Raw genomic sequence first — 18977 nt, 5'->3', positions numbered from 1 at the left:
GTTGTTGGCGATATTCACCTGGAGTCATTCACTCTCACTGACAATCACTTATACACGCGAGGAACTACTTGGATTACAGTGGTCCTGTTTGTCTATGTACGACTCTTCTAATGCTCGGACAGATGTGATTCTTGGTGAGGATTTATTTGCCCGGTCAAAGACAAATTTTGGAAAGCCCCGCCGCTTGAGAAAATGTGGAAAGAAAGGTGGCGTGCATCAGCGTGTAAGAAAACTTCGGAGGAAGAATCGTGTTCCTCTGCCTTCTATGATTCTGGCCAATGTCCAATCTCTTAGGAACAAAACGGATGAATTACAAGGAAATGTGCTTCATCTATGGGAATACAGGGAGGCTTGTCTGATGGCACTTACCGAGATGTGGCTGACCGATATGGACAGTGATACGTCACTGCAAATCAGCGGCTTTAGGACCCCTGTCAGATTGGATCGGAACTGTGGAGTAACATGCAAATCTCACGGAGGAAGGGTATGTTTGTATATCAACCAGGGCTGGTGTAATAACTTTACTGTGCGGGAGCGGTTGTGTCTTCCTGACATCGAGCTCCTGTCAGTATCTGTCAGGCCTTTTTACTTACCGAGGGAATTCCCTCAAATTTTTGTCACTGTTGTTTACATTCATCCTAAAGCTGACGTTAAAGTTGCTGCCGATGCCATTTTTAAAGTGGTACACGATCTGCAGACTCTCTCACCGGATGCTCCTAATTTTATTCTTGGTGATTTTAACATTTGTAATCTTAAGAAATTACTGAACAATTTCTTTCAATATGTCACTTGTCCTACAAGGCATAACAAAACGCTGGATTTGTGTTATGGACCAATTAAGGGGGCATATAAGTCTGTGGCCGGACCTGCGCTAGGTTCTTCGGATCACAATGTTATTCATCTCCTCCCTGCTTACAGATCTGTGATTAGGAGGGCGAAGGCCTGTGTGAAGCGGACTAATGTCTGGACAAAAGACAGTTGTGTTGCCCTTCAGGGGTGTTTTGATTGCACTGATTGGTCCTTGTTTCAAGAGAGCACTTCTGATTTGGATGAACTCACTGATGTGGTGTGTAGCAAAGACTCTGTGATTCCAGTCAGAGAATTTAAGACTTTCCCTAATAACAAACCGTGGCTCTCTAAAGATATTAAGGATCTGATTCTTAAAAGGAAAATTACTTTTAACAAGGGAGACGTTCCCACTATGAGAATATTGAGGAAGGAGGTGAGGGCTGCAATAAAGATTGCCAAGATGAGGTATAGAAATAAGATTGAGACAGAACTCAGCAGTAACAACCTCAAAAGAGCTTGGCTTGGTATGAAAACAATGGCAGGGCTACAGACGAAAGGTAAAAGTAATATTACCTTAGAGGGGTTTACCGCTGACAAACATCTGGCAGACAGTCTTAACAGTTTTTACCTTCGTTTTGAGAACTTTGACTGTTCTAGGCAGACCAGCACACTGAGGGAAAAGACTATCACTCCCCCATCAATTTGTATTGATGAGAGGGGGCTAGCTAATCTTTTTAGACACACTAAAAGCAAGAGTCTGGACCTGACAACATCTGTGGACAGGTACTGATCAGCTGAGTGGGATTTTTCACCATATCTTCTCACTTTCTTTAGAGCTACAGACAGTACCTAAGATTTGGAAACATGCTGTCATTGTTCCTGTTGCTAAGGGCAGTTCTCCTAAGGTGCTGAATGATTATAGGCCTGTGGCTCTGACTTCTTTAGTGATGAAGTCATTTGAGAAGATAATTAAGAAGGAGATTTTAATGCATGTTGAACACCATCTTGACCCTTTCCAGTTCACCTATAGAGCAGGGAGAGGTGTGGAGGACGCTGTTGTCACACTCCTGCATCTCTTGTATAAGCATCTTGAGGCCCCCCACACCCATGCAAGATTATTATTTGCTGACTTTCATTCAATACAATTCAACCCTTCTTACTTGCTGACAGGCTTTACAATCATTTCAAGCTTGACACTAGTCTGGTCAGCTGGGTGACAGACTTTCTGACTCATAGGTCACAATGCGTGAGGGTGAATCATGTATTTTCTGATGTGCTCACCTCCTCTACTGGATCACCCCAGGGTTGCTGCCTCTCTCCCCTTCTGTCCATTCTGTACACGAATGAGTGTCGCAGCAATTTCACGAACAGACACATCCTGAAGTTTGCTGACGACACAGTGATCGTCAGTCTTCTAGTGGGGGACGAGTCAGGCCATGGACAGGTTGTAGATGATTTTGTGAATTGGTGTGATGAGTCCTTCCTTTCACTTAATGTGTCAAAAACTAAAGACATGATTACTGATTTTAGGAAGTCCTTTTATAGCTCATCACCCACTATCATTAAAACTGCTGATATTGGGATCGTTGAGAGTTATAAATTTCTAGGTGTGGTACTTGACCATAAACTGTGTTTTGAATCTCATGCTGAAGCCACTACTAAAAAAGTTCAACAAAGACTGTTCTTTTTAAGGAAAATGAGATCTTTTAATGTCTCATCTGAGATGTTGTCTTTGTTTTATAGACGTTTTATCGAATCTGTGATGTCTTTTTGTATCGCTGCCTGGTTTGGTAACCTGACGGTGAAGAATAAGAATCGGTTGGGACTTCTGGTAAAAACTGTTAGCAAAATTTCAGGGCGCTGGCAAGATGGACTTTTGGCCATTTACAATAGAAATGTGCTTAGAAAGGCTCATTCTATTATTAATTGTTTGAACCATCCACTTCACAGTGAGTTTGAGTTGTTGCCTTCCGGCCGCCGTTTTAGCGTACCTGTGAGGAAGACTAAAAGACTCCAGGTCTCTTTTATCCCCACTGCATCTTGTCTCCTCAATGGCAAATAACTGTCCTTGGACTTTCTATCACTATTATTGTCATTATTATTTTATAGTATTGTTCTGTTTATTTATATCCTGCTGCTAAACTAATTTCCCCTTGTGGGACAATAGAGAAATTGAAAAAATAAACCTTTTTTTAATCAATTGACTTAATGTAAAAAAATATATCCATCCATCCATCCATTCGCTTCCGCTTATCCTTTTCAGGGTCGCGGGGGGCGCTGGAGCCTATCCCAGCTGTCATAGGGCGAAAGGCGGGGTACACCCTGGACAGGTCGCCAGTCTGTCGCAGGGCTAACACACAGGGACAGACAACCATTCACACTCACATTCACTCGCACATTCACACCTAGTGACAATTTGGATTAATCAGTTAACCTATCCCCACAAGCTGCATGTCTTTGGACGGTGGGAGGAAGCCGGAGTACCCGGAGAGAACCCACGCAAACACGGGGAGAACATGCATGTTCAAAAAAATATATATACAATAAATAATAGAGAAAAAGCAGATACTAAAATCCACACTGTTAAAATTTCTTTTGTAAATTTATCTAGTAATATCTTACATTTCCAATTTTATTAATAAAAATAAATCCGTTTTAGTTCAGTTTTCAGTTTTATTTGTCATATGCAAGTTAGCACAGGGTCAACATTGCAATGAAATGTGTTTGACGAGCAGCAGTCACTCAGCAGCATGGTACAGTATAAGAAAATATAATAAAATAATAAAAAAAAATAGAAAAATAGTAAGGAGCAAAATATTAGAGAGACATGGTAAAAGAGAAAAGATGACTAAATATATATGTATCTATAAATATAAATATATGTACACTAGTGATTAAATAAGAAAATCTTGAAAAGAAATATGACGGGAGGGCAGATGGGATATTGCACAGGAATGAGCAGCAGAAAATCACAGTATTGCACTTTTAAATATAAATATCAATAACAATAAAGTGGAGTGACCAGTGCAGATTAAACAGAGTACTTGTGAAGCTGTAGGGTAGCTTCTGAGTGCGTCCTGTGGACTGTGTTGTGTGGGTTTAAGTGTTGTGGTTGAGGTGTCGTATGGCTTGGTGGTAAAAACTGTTTTGTAGTCTTATAGTCCGAGCAGACAGACTCCTGTAACGTCTGTAACGCCAGCTGATGTGCTGGGTGGCTGTGGTCCTTGATGATGCTGTGTGCTTTACAGAGGCATCGCTGAAGATAAATGTCCTGAATGGCAGGAAGCCTCGTGCCAGTGATGTGCTCTGCTGTCTTCACCACCCTCTGTAGTGATTTACGGCTGCTGGCAGAGCAGCTTTTGTACCAAACTGTGATGCAGCTGGTCAGCAAGCTCTCAATTGCACACCTGTAAAAATTTGAGGTGATGTTGGCGTTCATGCCAAACTTCCTCAGCCTCCTCAGGAAATAAAGCCGCTGGCGAGCTTTCCTGATAGCAGTGTCTGTGTGAAGGGTCCAGGAAAAGTCCTCTGTGATGTTGACTCCAAGGAACTTGAAGCTGCTGACCCTTTCGACCTTGACACCGTTGATGTGGCTGGGCTGGTGTTCTCTGACTGGTCGTTTCCGGTAGTCCACTATCATTTCTCTAGTTTTGCTGATGTTGAGAGTCAGGTTATTTTCCAGACACCACTCGTACAGTGCCATCACCTCCTCTCTATAGGCCGTCTCATCATTACCTGTGATGAGGCTTATGATGGTTGTGTCATCCGCAAACTTGATGATGATGTTGGACTCGTGTTTAGCAACACAGTCAGGGAATATAGGAGGGGGCTAAGCACACAACCCTGTGGCGTACCTGTGTTTAGGATGAGTGGTGAGGAGGTGTGCTTACCAACTTTCACCACCTGGGGCCTGTTTGTGAGGAAGTTTAGAATCCATCTGCAGATAGGTGTTTCCAGCCCAAGGTCGACAAGCTCCGCGGCAAGTTTTGAGGGGATGATGGTGTTAAATGCCGAGCTGTAGTCGATGAAGAGCATCCTTGCATATGTATTCCCTTTCTCCAGGTGAGTGAGGGTGGTGTGCGTTGCCAGGGCGATGGCATCCTCTGTGGCTCTGTTTGTCCGATAGGCAAACTGAAGAGGGTCCAGTGTGTCAGGGAGGGAGGAGCAGATGTGACCTTTGACCAGCCGCTCCAGGCACTTCATGATGACGGATGTCAGTGCAACAGGACGGTAGTCATTCAGACAGGAGACCACTGACTTTTTGGGAACGGGATGTGGATATTGTAGGCATATAAAGTAACTGATGGCTTGGTCATTGTTTCTTTTTATAAAACATTAATTCTCTTTCTTATTTTGTTGGTTTGTTATTTTTGTTGGTTAAGTGAACATGCCCAATACAGTTATAATAAAGGTCGTCAATGTCACCGTTATCTTAGAACATACACGTCAAATTTCCTTTCTTCAAACTTTCCTTCCCTAAATGTAAGTGAATTACAAAAAAAAGAAAACTTTACCAGACAAGATTAAAAATATTTGAAAACTGGACATGTAAATGATGTTTACTATTAGGTCTACACTTCACATAAGCGGAGATGTTAGAATTACTAAATTACTTAAAGAAAAAAAACTTCTATACCAGAGCAATAACTGGAAAAAACAATATACAATAACACAATACAGACCCACTATCCACGAACCTATTCAGCTGCTTCTGAATGCAAATATCTAAACAGCCAATCACATGCCAGAAAAAAAAAGTTGATTTAAGTGACTTTGAAGGCAGCATTGCTGTTGGTGACAGATGGACTGTTTTACGTTTTTCAGACACTCCTGATCTTCTCAAATTTTCTCAGGAATTTACAGAGAACAGTCCAAACTGAAAAGCGAAATAAACATTTCCCTGGGTAAAAATGCCTTGTTGATTGCAGAAGTCAGAGGGGCGTGGCCATGCTGAAGGCAAGAGGAATTCTAAGCCAGTTTCTCAACCCAGCCCATCTGATATCAGTAACCACAACACATTCAAAGTCAATTAAAAGTCGCCTTTCTTGCCCGTTCCGATGCTCGCTTTCAACTTTGAAATGAGACCACTTGGACAACAGTAATGATAAATAATTGCAAATAGAGCATGTTTACAGAATTTAATGTCATTTTTATAGAGCACCTCTTATTTTAAGAAAAGATGGGCGAGACGATTTTTGAAACTAACTGCAAATTAAGCACACAATATTTAATATCTGTATTTTACCATTTTGATAAGACATATTTCAGTACTCCAAAACACTTTTATTAGACAGCCAACATGCTTACAAGTAGTAAATCCAGGTTAGTGGATCATAATTAAACATCACTCTGTGGCAAACGCAGAGTTCAGCAGGCCATCAAGGAAGAAGTAATGTGCATTTCTGCAGTGTAAAGATGCACAAATCATTTTCTCCTTAATCTACAGTCACACAAAGCACCAGGAAAATCTTTGGTGATGATCTCAGATGATTCTGACGCTTATCACCCAGTTCCTCGTGATGTCCTCCACACCATCAACCCTCTGTCCTCCTCACAGTTTCTTCCTCAGCTTGCCTTTCTTATGGCCACCCCTTCCAAAACCTGACTTTTTAACTTCTCCGAGCCACTTTTTGTTCTTGGAGCGGAGCTTCCTCATCCCCCCGCCCTGCAGGAACTGGTGCTTCTGCTTTTTCTTGCGCTGCTTCATGATCTGATCCTTTGTTTTCAGCTCCGAGCGTGCTTTGTGGTCACCGGAGCTCTGTACGTTTGGACCTCGTCGGCCACGGCCACGACCTGGGAGAGGCACGACACAACAAAGAGGTTGGAGGTTATAGCTCGCAAGGCTGGAAGAGGGACTTGAAGTATTTACCTTTAGAGTTGAGTTAAAACATGGTGGCTGATGGTCTATATTTAACAGGCAGACATGTTTGTGCTATTCATTTTGATGCCTTCCTACCTCTTGCTGGCTTCCTGCCTCCTCCGCCTGTTTCTCCATCTGATCCAGATCCTGTATCATCAATCTTGTATTTTTTCTTCCACTCCTCATAACTGACATGTTGTCAAGTGATACAACATCTTCACAGTACAACTTAATATTGTCATAGGAGTAGAGAAGAGAGTCATTGAGAGCAGCACACAGAGAAGCTTTTTGTTGGAAGGATACAAGTTCTTCCTGTTCTTCTTGTTACTGATAACCTGACCGCTGTCTGTTTTGATCTTCTTCTTCTGGTCTTCTTTTCCCGTTTCTCTCACAAAACGCTTCCTCTTACGGTCCCTAAAAAAAGAAGGGGGAAAAAAGACTTTAAATTATAGTTTGAAATGACCATTTGGTGGATACTGAGTCAAACATAGGGAAATTTGTACCATTTCATCATTTTCTTCTGCTGGTTAAGGCGATCGCCTTCATCTCCCATGAGATCAAGGACAGCTGAAGAGGCCTGCTGTTCAAAAGCACTGCCCTCTCCACCGAGACTCAACCTGTCGACGCATAACACAGGACAAAACAGCATAAAACACAAAGCCATTCACATTTTTTAAAGAAACAGATGCAACAGTTTAATGCCTCACCCTCTCTCAGAGTCAAAGTCTTTAGGTCTGTAAGGGATATAATACTCTTCATCTTTGCCTGACTGCCTCTTTTTCTTGGTCTTTGGTCGCTCTTCGCCATCTTCCTGCTGACCTCTTCTTTTACCACCTACCACCTCTGAAAACACCCCCTGGTGGAAATAGAAAGAATTACATGGTACAAAGTGACAAAGCATGATACAGAGATCCTACTATCTTCCTCTTCTAGTTTGTATACAACATCATCTACATCAAAACTGCACTTTATTTTGCTTCTTCTTCATCAGACAGCACAAACAACTTTCTCATTTTGACTCAAATATTGGTTTTGAATGAAAATTCTGCAACAATCCTGGGTGTTTATTCAACTTGTGAGCAGGTTTTCTAATCCACCGTACGATTATTATTGACACTAGTACATGTTCGTGCTGCTGGCAAACTAATACACTCAAGAACATATAGCAAAGCAAAGAAGTGAAAAGTAGGTCTTGCCTACATAAATAAACATAAGACAGTTGTGAAACTTTGACATAGTAACATCTGCAGTAATATTTACACCTGTGATGACATCTCACCAGCATTAGCCTTATTTTGAAACCAAGATTGTTTACACAGAGTTTGTAATTGCAGAGAAATGCTCCATTTATTTTGGTCATTTCATTTTTGAGCAGGAAGCTCACCTTTTTTGTTATAGCCTTTAGATGAATAGAGAGTTTTCCAATTAAATACATATTCTTTAAATAATGTTCCCTCTTATAAAAAGTAGGATAATTTTTTTTAAAAATTTAAAAAAATGTATTATACCTCTATTACTTAGAAAAAAAACCTGTTTTTTTTCTGTTGTCTGTTATATAACGTTAGTGATGCTCGTTTCAATTCATTTCTTAATCAGCTAAACAGGTCAGTTAAGAAACAGTCAAATATTAAGTTAAATTTGAAAATGGTTTAAAAAAAAATATCTCCATTCCAAAATGTCACATGACAATCTCATTGGCTCACGGAGTTATGATGTCACTACACGATCCTTTGAAGTTTGTCCTTAAACAGGGGTGAGAAACAGCAGTTTTTTAGTTCGTGTCCTCGCAGCATTTGTGTTTGCAGCCTTCACGCGTTCACCACAGAAACTTTTGGAAACCGTTTCAGAGTTGTCGTGTACAACCTTCAACATGTATCCAACAAGACACCAACCAAGGCAAAAAGATTACGCCGCTTCTCCTTCCTGTCGTGGCCGGCCAATTTCCCCAAATGACCTCTTAGCCGTCCAAAGGGCATTACATGACAGTAAGAAGGAAAACTACCATCTCCAGAATAAAATTCAACAGATTGAAGAAGAGAAACTTCAACTGGAGGAGAAGTGTAGACAGATGGAAGCGCAAAATAAGAACCTGGAAGAAAGACAAAAACGCCAGCCCGACATAAATATTATTAATGAGGGTTGGGGAATCAAGTTTGGACAAGCCCGAGAGCAGATTGTCTTCCTAATTAAGGAAAACAAGCAAAAGAGCGTGGAACTAAAGGAGATGTCCAACCAGCTTAAAGACAGCAAAGCTACTGTTGAGAAGACAGAATGGGATCTCCAATATATGGACCAAATGAATCGGCTGCTCCAAACAAACTTCGATGAAGCTGTGAAAAAAAATAAAGAAATCCTCCAACAGAAGGAAGAACAGGAGAAAAGGCAAAGAGACATGGAGCACAAACTCAAAGTCACGGAGGAAAAATACAGAATGCTGAAAGAGAAGGTGGATGATACTCTGCGCCAAAACAAAGACCTTCTTCACGAGAAAAAGCAACTAGAAGGGGAAAAAGAAAAACTGGACAAACAATGCTCGCACATGCAGAAAAGGATGGAGCAAATGGCGAGAAACAACTCCGAGCTCACTAAGGGGATATTGTTGGAATACAACAACTTGAAGCGCAAACACACTGAAATGCAGGCGCAAAAGCAAGAACAAGACAACATACATGACGACCTGCAGCGTACGCTCCAAGATATCCACAAAAGAAATGAGGAGCTACAAGACATGTACAAAGAAGTACAACAAAGAAACGCAGACATGCACAAGGACAAGATAATGCAGGAGGAAACATCCAAAGAGCTCAGGGAAAAGCTTGAAGAAAAACAAGCAACGTTGGAAGAGGTGGAGAAAACGTGCAAGAAGCTTGAGAAACAAAACAAAGAAACCATCGATGAGTTGAGAACCCTCATCCTGGAAAAAAAAGCTCTTGTAGAAAACTGCATGAAAAAGAAGAACAAACGCTTCCGCTGGCCCTGGAGGAGGAACTCTACTGCTTCCTCAGCAGGTGTAGCCTCGTCTTGCTCCACCTCTGTTCACCTCCCCAACCAGTCCCGGCAGTTGACTGTCCCCTCCTGAGCCTGGTTCTGCCGGAGGTTTCTGCCCGTTTAAAGGCAGTTTTTCCTCCCCACTGTCGCCTAGTGCGTGCTCAGAGGGGATTGTTGGGGTTTTCTCTCCTCTACCTTGTTTCATTATTTACTTAACTTTTTGTGCTTACTTCATTTTACCTTGTTTCATTATTTACTTAACTTTTTGTTCTTACTTCATTTTACCTTGTTTCATTATTTACTTCTTAACGTTTTGTTCTTACTTCATTTTACCTTGTTTCATTATTTACTTAACTTTTTGTGCTTACTTCATTTTACCTTGTTTCATTATTTACTTAACTTTTTGTGCTTACTTCATTTTACCTTGTTTCATTATTTACTTAACTTTTTGTTCTTACTTCATTTTACCTTGTTTCATTATTTACTTAACTTTTTGTTCTTACTTCATTTTACCTTGTTTCATTATTTACTTAACTTTTTGTTCTTACTTCATTTTACCTTGTTTCATTATTTACTTAACTTTTTGTTCTTACTTCATTTTACCTTGTTTCATTATTTACTTAACTTTTTGTTCTTACTTCATTTTACCTTGTTTCTTTATTTACTTAACTTTTTGTGCTTACTTCATTTTACCTTGTTTCATTATTTACTTAACTTTTTGTTCTTACTTCATTTTACCTTGTTTCTTTATTTACTTGTTAACGTTTTGTTCTTACTTCATTTTACCTTGTTTCATTATTTACTTGTTAACGTTTTGTTCTTACTTCATTTTACCTTGTTTCTTTATTTACTTGTTAACGTTTCGTTCTTACTTCATTTTACCTTGTTTCATTATTTACTTCTTAACGTTTTGTTCTTACTTCATTTTACCTTGTTTCATTATTTACTTCTTAACGTTTTGTTCTTACTTCATTTTACCTTGTTTCTTTATTTACTTGTTTAACTTTTTCTTTTTCAACTTATTCATAAAACAATAAACAATTGAATTTATCCTTTGAGTATTTTTCATCGAATCTTTTCATCTATAACTTTTTCAAACATTCATATCTGTCGTTTATCTTCTTCTTGAAACCTCATAAATGGTGAAGGAAAAATCCTGGAACATGGTTTGAAACACTGAAATTGTTTCAGCTGAGACCGGCAAAGTCATACGTGTGTGTGTGTGTGTGTGTGTGTGTGTGTGTGTGTGTGTGTGTGTGTCACCGGTGACACGGTGTCACTGGTTAGGTCATCATGTTTAGGCTCATTCACTCGAAAAATTATTTAGGCCAAATCTTTAAAACTGTATCATTGCATACACATTTTCAATTCATTTCAATCGCACAAATGCAGAAATAATTATTTGCAGTATCTTATCTGATTTATTTTGAGAATGTCATGCCTGATCATTTGCACCCACACCACCAAAAATGGGGGCAAAAGGGAGGAGATCGCATTTAATCGGTTATAACAAGAGGTCAGAAATATAAGTGCTGCAGAAACCTCTGAATCTCAGCTATAAGCTCATGTAAACCATTTCTACAATCGCCAAACAAAGCAAAGTCACCAAACAGTTAAAAGAGCAGTTAGTCACCATGAATCTGTGGACAGGTAATATCCACACTTTCATTTATGATTTCCTGGAGTTCAATGTGTGCTTAATCCTTAATGAAACTGATGTAAACCTGCAACTACAGCAATCCAGGGAAGAAAGAAAGAAGCAATACTTCACCCATGCTTACTTTTAAATCACTCTCATCCTTTTCGGTGATGTCACAGTCAGCAGTAGTGGTGGGGTTGGTTGGCTGCTGCAGCCTGCTTTCTGCAGCTCGGTCTTCTCTCTGCTTGCTGAATTTGTCCACTAGCCGAGTGTCTTTAGAGCGTTTGGCCCGCATCACCTCACTGGCTGGTGTCTTACTACTGGAGTTGATTTCGAAGATGGTCTATTTCAGGAGACAATTATATGTTTTTTTGCTTACTAGAACACTTTTTACCAGAAAATGCAGCGCTGCGATGTGTCTGCATTAGAGCTGGGCGATAGAACGATAACGATATGTATCGCGATGTAACTTTTTCTCGATAGAAAAATTTAACTATTGCGATAGACCTCGTCGCTCTTGTCCTCTTAAAAAAAAAAAAAAAAAAAAAAAAAAAGGAACAGCCAATCCAAATTAAGTAGCGCAGAGCCGAACCAATCACAGCCGCAGCGTCACGTCACGTGACTTGTTACGTACAGCACAAGTGCCAAGCCGCACATGTGTATTTGTTTGGGAAGCAGCCAGCCACCGTACCGCCCGGGTAATGGAGGAAATGAGTGTGCCGACTAGAAAAATCAACAGAGCGTGACCGAAGGTTACCGAAGAGAAAACAGATGATGGTTCCAACGCCGGAGAGATTGTCGAACGGAAGAGCCAGAGAAGTTCCGTAGTGTGAAGGTATTTCGGCTATTTCAAGTCTGACAAAAAACAGAGTAGCGTGCACTGTAAATTGTGCCGAAACCAAGTCTGGAAATACAATAAACTGGTGCATGCGCTACGTCCACACGTACCTGGGCATTCTTGAAAACGCAGATTTTTATATGCGTTTGCACCTTTCGTCCACACGTAAACTGCGTTTTTGGTCACTGAAAACGAAGATTTTTAAAAACTCCGGCCAGGGTGGATATTTTTGAAAACTCAGTTTTTGCATTTACGTGTGGGCGAGAAAAACGGAGAAAACGCAGCGTCAAAGATGTGCGCATTTTTTGACGTCACACTGTGCGCCACGTTATTGTTTCAGTGAAATGAATTTCTACAATACTGTTACTGTTAATTCTACTCTCTGCAGTGTTTAAATGCTTACATATACACACAGTTACTGTCCGTCCACACATACGACTCGGTTCTGCTTCTATGCCGCAGCTTTGTTTACTTTTTCCCACCGAGGCTTCTAGACTTCTGATTGGCCAACATTTCTGCACGGTTAGGAATCTAGCGCCACCTGCTGCTTTGGCATGTTCATAGCAGCGTTTTCCTTCATTTCTGCCTTTATGTGTGGACGGGATTATTTTTTAAAACGAAAACGGAAAATCTCCGTTTTCAAAAACACCCGTGTACGTGTGGACGTAGCCTCAGTCTCTGACTGGAAGCGCTAATTCGTCATTCGGCTTTTGTCAGACTAAAGTAACTGTTAAAACTGTTTGAAAAGCTAAGCTATACAACAAGGAGAGATTGAGAATTTCCTTTTAGTTCTCAGTTTATTTGATATTGACAAAAGTTAGTCAATTTTGTCTGTTCTTCTGTAAAACAAACTAAGATTTATTTTTAGAATTAATATTTTGTTTCTAAGTGGAATTGACAATTTAGTCTGTTTTTGTTTGTTCTGTTTTGAAACTTAAACGCTTTAGCGGCTGCCTTTTGTGTAGTTTGCAATATTTGCCTTTATTTACCTGAAAAAGTCTCATGTTCCTTAAGTACATCTACCCTGTTGAACTTATTATGGGAAATAAATATTTAAATAAAAACAAGCTGCTCATTATTTCACATTTTACTTGTGAGCAACGGCACATTTAAATCGTACAAATATAGTTATTTGGCTTATATCGTGATAGATATCGTTATCGCCTGAAATGAAAAAAACATATCGTGATATGAAAAAATCTCATATCGCCCAGCTCTAGTCTGCATCAAACTCACCGCTTTGGATTTGTAGCTCTTGATGGCATCGACTATTTGAAGGCACTCCAGTTCCATTTTTTCCAGACCACACCCTGAAACAAATCAAACTGTCTTACTTAACTGCCATCAGTTCCTCACTACTCCTTTTGATTATTTTCATAACTTCTCTCTTCTTTTTATACTTTATCCTCCTTTGAACTTACCAAGTACTGGATGGACACCCATGCTGGACACATCTGTGTTTTTAACCCGTCTGATGGACTCCGGCGAGGGGTTTGGCCGCGACTTGAGGTACTGCTTGTAGGCGTTCTCTGAGACACGGAGCAGATTTTGCAGGTCCAGGGAGTTTTCGTGAGACGTGATCAGATGAGCACTTTCATCATCCAAGATGCTTTGAGGGACTCGACCAAACACACCTTCTGAATCTGGAGTACGAAAAGAAATGCAGACATTTCAATACAGTGACAGATAAAAAGAGCACTAAATAAAGTTTATTAGCAACCTCAAATGTGTAGCACATCAGTTAAACAGTTCATCTATCACTTTAAAACCTGACAGGCATGCAGTGGAGTCTACCTTGTGTGTGTTCAGGTGAAGCAAACTGAACTGGTCGCCCTAGGAAGAGGTGGAGGTCGTAGACATAAGGCATTTCATCAGGACAAATCAGACTATAGGCTGTGCCACTTCGGCCCGCTCGTCCCACACGCCCTGATGGGAAAAGACAGGGGGAAATACACGTAATGCTGGCCTAATCATTTCAAATTAAAGAGGCTCAATCACTTTGTTCCTTCTGCATACAGCTGCTCACCAACTCTGTGCAAGAAAAGTTTGGCCTTGGAGGGGAAGTTGTAATTGATGACATTATCCAGCAGGGGGATGTCTATACCACGAGCAGCAACATCAGTCACCAGAAGCACCATGGCTTTCCGATGCACAAATTTCCCAATGTTGATCTTCCTGGCAGTCTGATCAAGGGCACTGTAGATGTAGGCACACTCTAAACCTTCTGACGACAGCAGCTGGACATCAGGGGAAAAAAAGAAGTCAACTAAAGCTCTAGTTTTTAAAACAATATTTAACATTCTCACAAATTTAGGCTACACTGTTATCTTACCTCCTTTAGGTACTCCACATGGTGTTTGGTGGCAGCAAAGACCACTGTCTGTTCCTGAGGCTTCACTACGTTCCTCAGGAGGTGGAGCAGCAGAGCCGGCTTGTCATCCACACGCAGGTGGAAGAATGACAGCTGATGAAAGTTAGAAGAAATTAAAACATGCTCAAAGCCATGGAAACATCAGGTGACTGTAAGGACTTTTGCTTTGGGCTTTACATTTAAATCTTTCAACATTTCTGGGAGAAGAATACAAAATGTTTGAATAGCAAGTGTCTGAAGACAGAGCAACAAGTAGAAAGACCAAGACACTGACACAGTAGCTGATTTAACATAAGTTAGCATGTAGAGTAGATGCAATAATCCTGTACTCAGGTTGTAATAAATAATGTAAAACCTTCCATCTAATTTCTCAGATTAACCAAAAGGTAAATAAAACAAAAGCAAATTCTGCCTTTTTACCTTGATCTGATCACTGAGCTTGGAATCCACATCCAAACGAATCAGTACAGGTTCTGTCAGGCCTGAGAAAAAAGTTTGTATACACCGGTGTGAATATAATTAGGTTCATTTGCCTTTAGATGCGAAAAAATATGGAAGCTAAGTTGAATGAATATGCTTTATGATGAGAAAATAAGCCAGAAAAACTTGATCTTCAGTTCAGGTTACGCCCACTTCTCGTTGTCAGCAGTTATTTCCCATAATCCCCTGAAGTCAAAGAATATCATTCACTCTCTATGGTCTCTGGTCACATGTCCCTCTCCAGTGAGGATCCAGGTAACAACTGTAGAGGTTTGTATAGAAAATGCCAACTTGTCTCCAAGCACTCACTAACTTACCAGCTGATCAGCAGTAAAACTTGAAGAACGATACAAACTGGAAGTGGAAACCATTCACCTTCAAAGTTAAAGTTATGCCTCACCAACGTGGCTAACACATTTGAAAAAGGCACAGTTAGTGTTGCCATTTCACAGTTTCACCGCTGCTTGTGGAGTAATTGGCAAGTGTTTGCAACCTACATGTAACCAATTTAACCCTGCAAACACCAGCAACCTCTAGCACCCACCAACTGGTCAGGGAATACACATTTTGTGCTACCAACCAGTGGTTGGCAGGTGTTTACCAACTGTTCTCTAGATCTGTGTGACTGGGACTCAAATGGATATGACTTTGAATGTGATTTTTGTAGTGAAAAGGTAACAAGTGTATATCAATAGATTCTGCTAACTTTCATTTCCCAAGAAAAAAAAGATGCTAACTTTCTTTTTTTTCATGATTAACAAAAACTGAGGGAAGTGGGGCATGAAGGTGAGAAAGGCCAGACGACAGTTAAAAACAGCAGCTATGGGAAAACATTAGAAGACAGTTTATGCATTTTCTCTAATATGCAGAAGATGTCAACTACATTCAGATGAAACAAATCAACTCGGTCTCTATCTATAATTTAGGCTGTTTACTTACAGAGTTTCAATATTGTGACTTGGACTCAACTGAATTAAACCTAACAGAGTAGAAATGAAACGGTTAATCTTACCAGCTCTGGCAAACTCCACCAACAGTTTAGGCAGGGTGGCAGAAAACAGCAGAGTCTGTCTAGTGTCTGGAAGTCTGCGGATGATCTCCTGAAGCTGCTCAGCAAAGCCCATTTCGAACAACCTGATTCAGGAAAACATTTCAGAATTCAATTTGGAAAATTAGAGCAATAAATAAAAAACAAAAAAAAACATGAAAAATGCAATTTCTCACCTGTCAGCCTCGTCAAACACCACATACTCCACACTGTGCAACTTCAGGTTCATCTCCATGACAACGTGCATAAGACGACCAGGGGTACCGATGATACTGAAGGGGGAGAACTGAGCTTAGCATTTCAGCATAAAAATCCATAAAATCCTATGTACCCTTTTTCTTAAGTTATCATGTGACTTTCAAAAAACTTGACCTCTGAATTCTAACCTTAAGGTCAAGATCGGTGGGATTTGATACCTATTTGCAGTAGACACAACTATGGTATCAATTTGAAACTTCTACATGTCTTTGTTATCATATTCATTAACTTAGGTCTCCACGTTGGGGGTTGGTGGGAGGTTAAATAAATAAATATATAAAAGCACTCACATGTCAGGGTTTTCATGGAGAGCAGCAAACTGATCTTCCATCCTGAAAAACAGCAGAGGCATTCACATTAACAGACGACATCAAAGAGCAACAAGAAGAACAAAGTAACAAGACAGCTAAGTAGTCACGCACCTGTCTCCACCAAGGATCAAAGCAGTCTTGAGACCGGTGAATTTTCCCAGCTGCGAGACCCCGATAGAGAAAGGAAAACAGGTAGTACATTAATGACACACCTAAAGATGTAGTTAACGGCTTTATTTCACACTTTTCACCTGCAAGACCTACATGAACGGTAATTTCCACTCACCTCTTTCGTGAACTTCATGGTCTGTAGGGCCAACTCTCTGGTGGGGGTCAGAATGAGGGCCCTGGCTCCTGTTTGGGCCTGAGGGGCCTTTAGCTTCTCAAACATGGGAATCAGGAAGGCAGCAGTCTTACCGCTGCCAGTCCGAGCCATGGCTACAACATCTTTTCCATCCAAAATTACAGGTACAGTCTGAAGTGGTGAAAAGAAGAGGGTAATAAGTCACATATTTACATCACAGTGTAACATGACACATAACCTCGAAGCAGCACCAACAAACCTTTCTTTGGATGGGAGTAGGAATTTTGTAACCCTTCTTCATGACGCCTTTAAAAACAGGGTAACTGAGACCTGAAATCAGACATCAGACAGGTCATCTAGCTTTGTTTCAGCTCAAATGGACACATCCAAGTAGGCAGATAGGGGAAAACCTACCCATGGACTGAAACCCTCCAGATTTCTTTTTCTTCTTGTTTTGAGCTCTGACCAGCTCCCTGGTGTCTGGCTCCACATCTGACAAGCACTCTGATGCTGCAGGGAAGCGCGGCAGTTTCCGCCCTGGCTGTGAGACAAATAAAGAAACACGAGCACTACTTCTTAGCAAGATGAAACCTTCAAGACGTCTAAAAAACTGATCAAAACGTTATACAGTGAAAGATTTCAATATTCCTTATACTGAGAATGAATTAATAAAAATCTTATGGTCAAGGGTTGTTGCTGTGATGTAAGAGTGGGAGACCTACATCTCTGGTGCAGCAAAACGCTAAATATCCACAGATGCCACTTTGTTATTTACAAATTTTTACCATTTCAAAACCTGCTGATCTACTATAAAACCATCTCTAGGGTTTACGGAGAATGATGCAAAAAAACGAGGAAATATCCAGTGAGTGGCAGTTCTCTTGGTAAAAATGCCTTGTTAATGCCAGAGGAGAATGGCCAGACGACTTGGATCTGAAGGTAACATCAAAATTGTACCTAAATAACCACTGGGTACAGTTAATGTATGCACAAGAGCATCTCTGACAAATATTATGGACAAAAATATCTGGAGAAATTAGGGCAGTTCTAAAGGCAACATTTTCAATTAGTTTAACCTTTTTCTTATTCTAGAGACTAGTTTTTCATTCTACTTTCAGGGTTTAGTTTAGTTTAAAACTAGAGCGGAAGGAAACAAACTGTTTTTGCAATGGTACTAACAAATAATTCAGAGTATATGAGAAGAAACTGTTTTTTCAGGGGGCATCCGGATTTGAACCGGAGACCTCTTGATCTGCAGTCAAATGCTCTACCACTGAGCTATACCCCCTCTGCCTTCTACTGGCTCAGCAAAACCATGAGTAGCTGACAGAGCTGCGGGCTCAAAACAGCGACATTAGACATCGATGAATCGCGCAGATCGACGATCAGATGATTAAGAGACTCGAGAGGACGTGTAAGAAGGTTTTAATCATTTAAAACTTACCGAATCATCGTCTTTAATTTCAACAGCCAGCTCGAAGTCTCCGTCAGAGTCGGTCTCCGGCTCTCTGTTGGCTGTGTGTCTCTTCTTCTTCGTCAGCTTCTTCTTTCTCTGAGCCATCCTGTCACTTTAGTGTCCTTTCAGCCCGCGGCAGGAAATTTGTTTTTCTCTGCAGATTTCTGAATTATCGAAATGGCATCAAGTTTTCAAAACACCCCATCAAAAGACACAGCACGCAGACATGTTGAAAACACGTGTGAGCTTCATTTTCTTCTTCTACCTCCAAGTGCAGTCGCGTGGCTTGAAACTCAACGCTGCCCCCTACTGCCAGGGAGTGTGAAACGCGTTACAAGCTACAACAATATTTCATTTACATGCAGGATTTAAAGACTGTTTCTTTTAATAAGTCTGTGACTACGTTTCTTAAATTTCTAGAATTAATTTGTTCACTCACCCTAAAAGTAAAATTGGATTTTTTTAAAAGAAAGCACTGATATATAGTTTAAAATCTGAAAGCTTTTAAAGATTAATCTGAATGCTGGTGTGCAGATTTTGAGCTCTTTGGGTTAATCTTTATATGCCTGCACCCAAGATGTCACATTATGTTTTTTTATATATCTTGCCGGACTATTTAAATTCTGTTAAAAGCA

At 40.4% G+C, this 18977-nt stretch overlaps 2 protein-coding genes and 1 non-coding gene across 3 annotated transcripts; 1 reads left to right on the top strand and 2 right to left on the bottom strand.

Moving 5' to 3' along the window:
• Positions 1-6170: 6170 nt before the first annotated feature.
• Positions 6171-18602, bottom strand: ddx54 (DEAD (Asp-Glu-Ala-Asp) box polypeptide 54). Its single transcript, XM_086300780.1, has 20 exons — positions 18331-18602; positions 17301-17427; positions 17146-17216; positions 16869-17057; positions 16694-16743; positions 16562-16603; positions 16190-16285; positions 15978-16099; positions 14906-14967; positions 14447-14578; positions 14141-14351; positions 13909-14040; positions 13536-13757; positions 13351-13424; positions 11419-11619; positions 7357-7505; positions 7153-7266; positions 6953-7063; positions 6746-6837; positions 6171-6582 (listed from the first exon to the last, which is right to left on the bottom strand). Exons 1-20 carry the CDS (start codon positions 18445-18447, stop codon positions 6341-6343), a joined length of 2556 nt encoding a protein of 851 aa, XP_086156906.1. The 5' UTR covers positions 18448-18602; the 3' UTR covers positions 6171-6340.
• LOC147325973 (uncharacterized) lies at positions 8514-9728 on the top strand. Its single transcript, XM_086302556.1, has one exon. The coding sequence runs from the start codon at positions 8520-8522 to the stop codon at positions 9726-9728; it is 1209 nt and encodes a 402-aa protein (XP_086158682.1). The 5' UTR covers positions 8514-8519.
• trnac-gca (transfer RNA cysteine (anticodon GCA)) lies at positions 18103-18174 on the bottom strand. Its single transcript has one exon. It is a non-coding gene; the product is annotated as a tRNA-Cys (tRNA).
• Positions 18603-18977: the final 375 nt, after the last annotated feature.

Source organism: Aulonocara sp. 'chitande type north' Nkhata Bay, linkage group LG7 (genome assembly GCF_057382095.1).
Source record: "Aulonocara sp. 'chitande type north' Nkhata Bay isolate Kocher_YH1m ecotype deep benthic linkage group LG7, A_spYH_male_GT1.1, whole genome shotgun sequence".
NCBI lineage: Eukaryota > Metazoa > Chordata > Actinopteri > Cichliformes > Cichlidae > Aulonocara > Aulonocara sp. 'chitande type north' Nkhata Bay.
The sequence above is the reverse complement of the archived record's forward strand: the minus strand, read 5'-3'. Positions and strand labels throughout refer to the sequence as shown.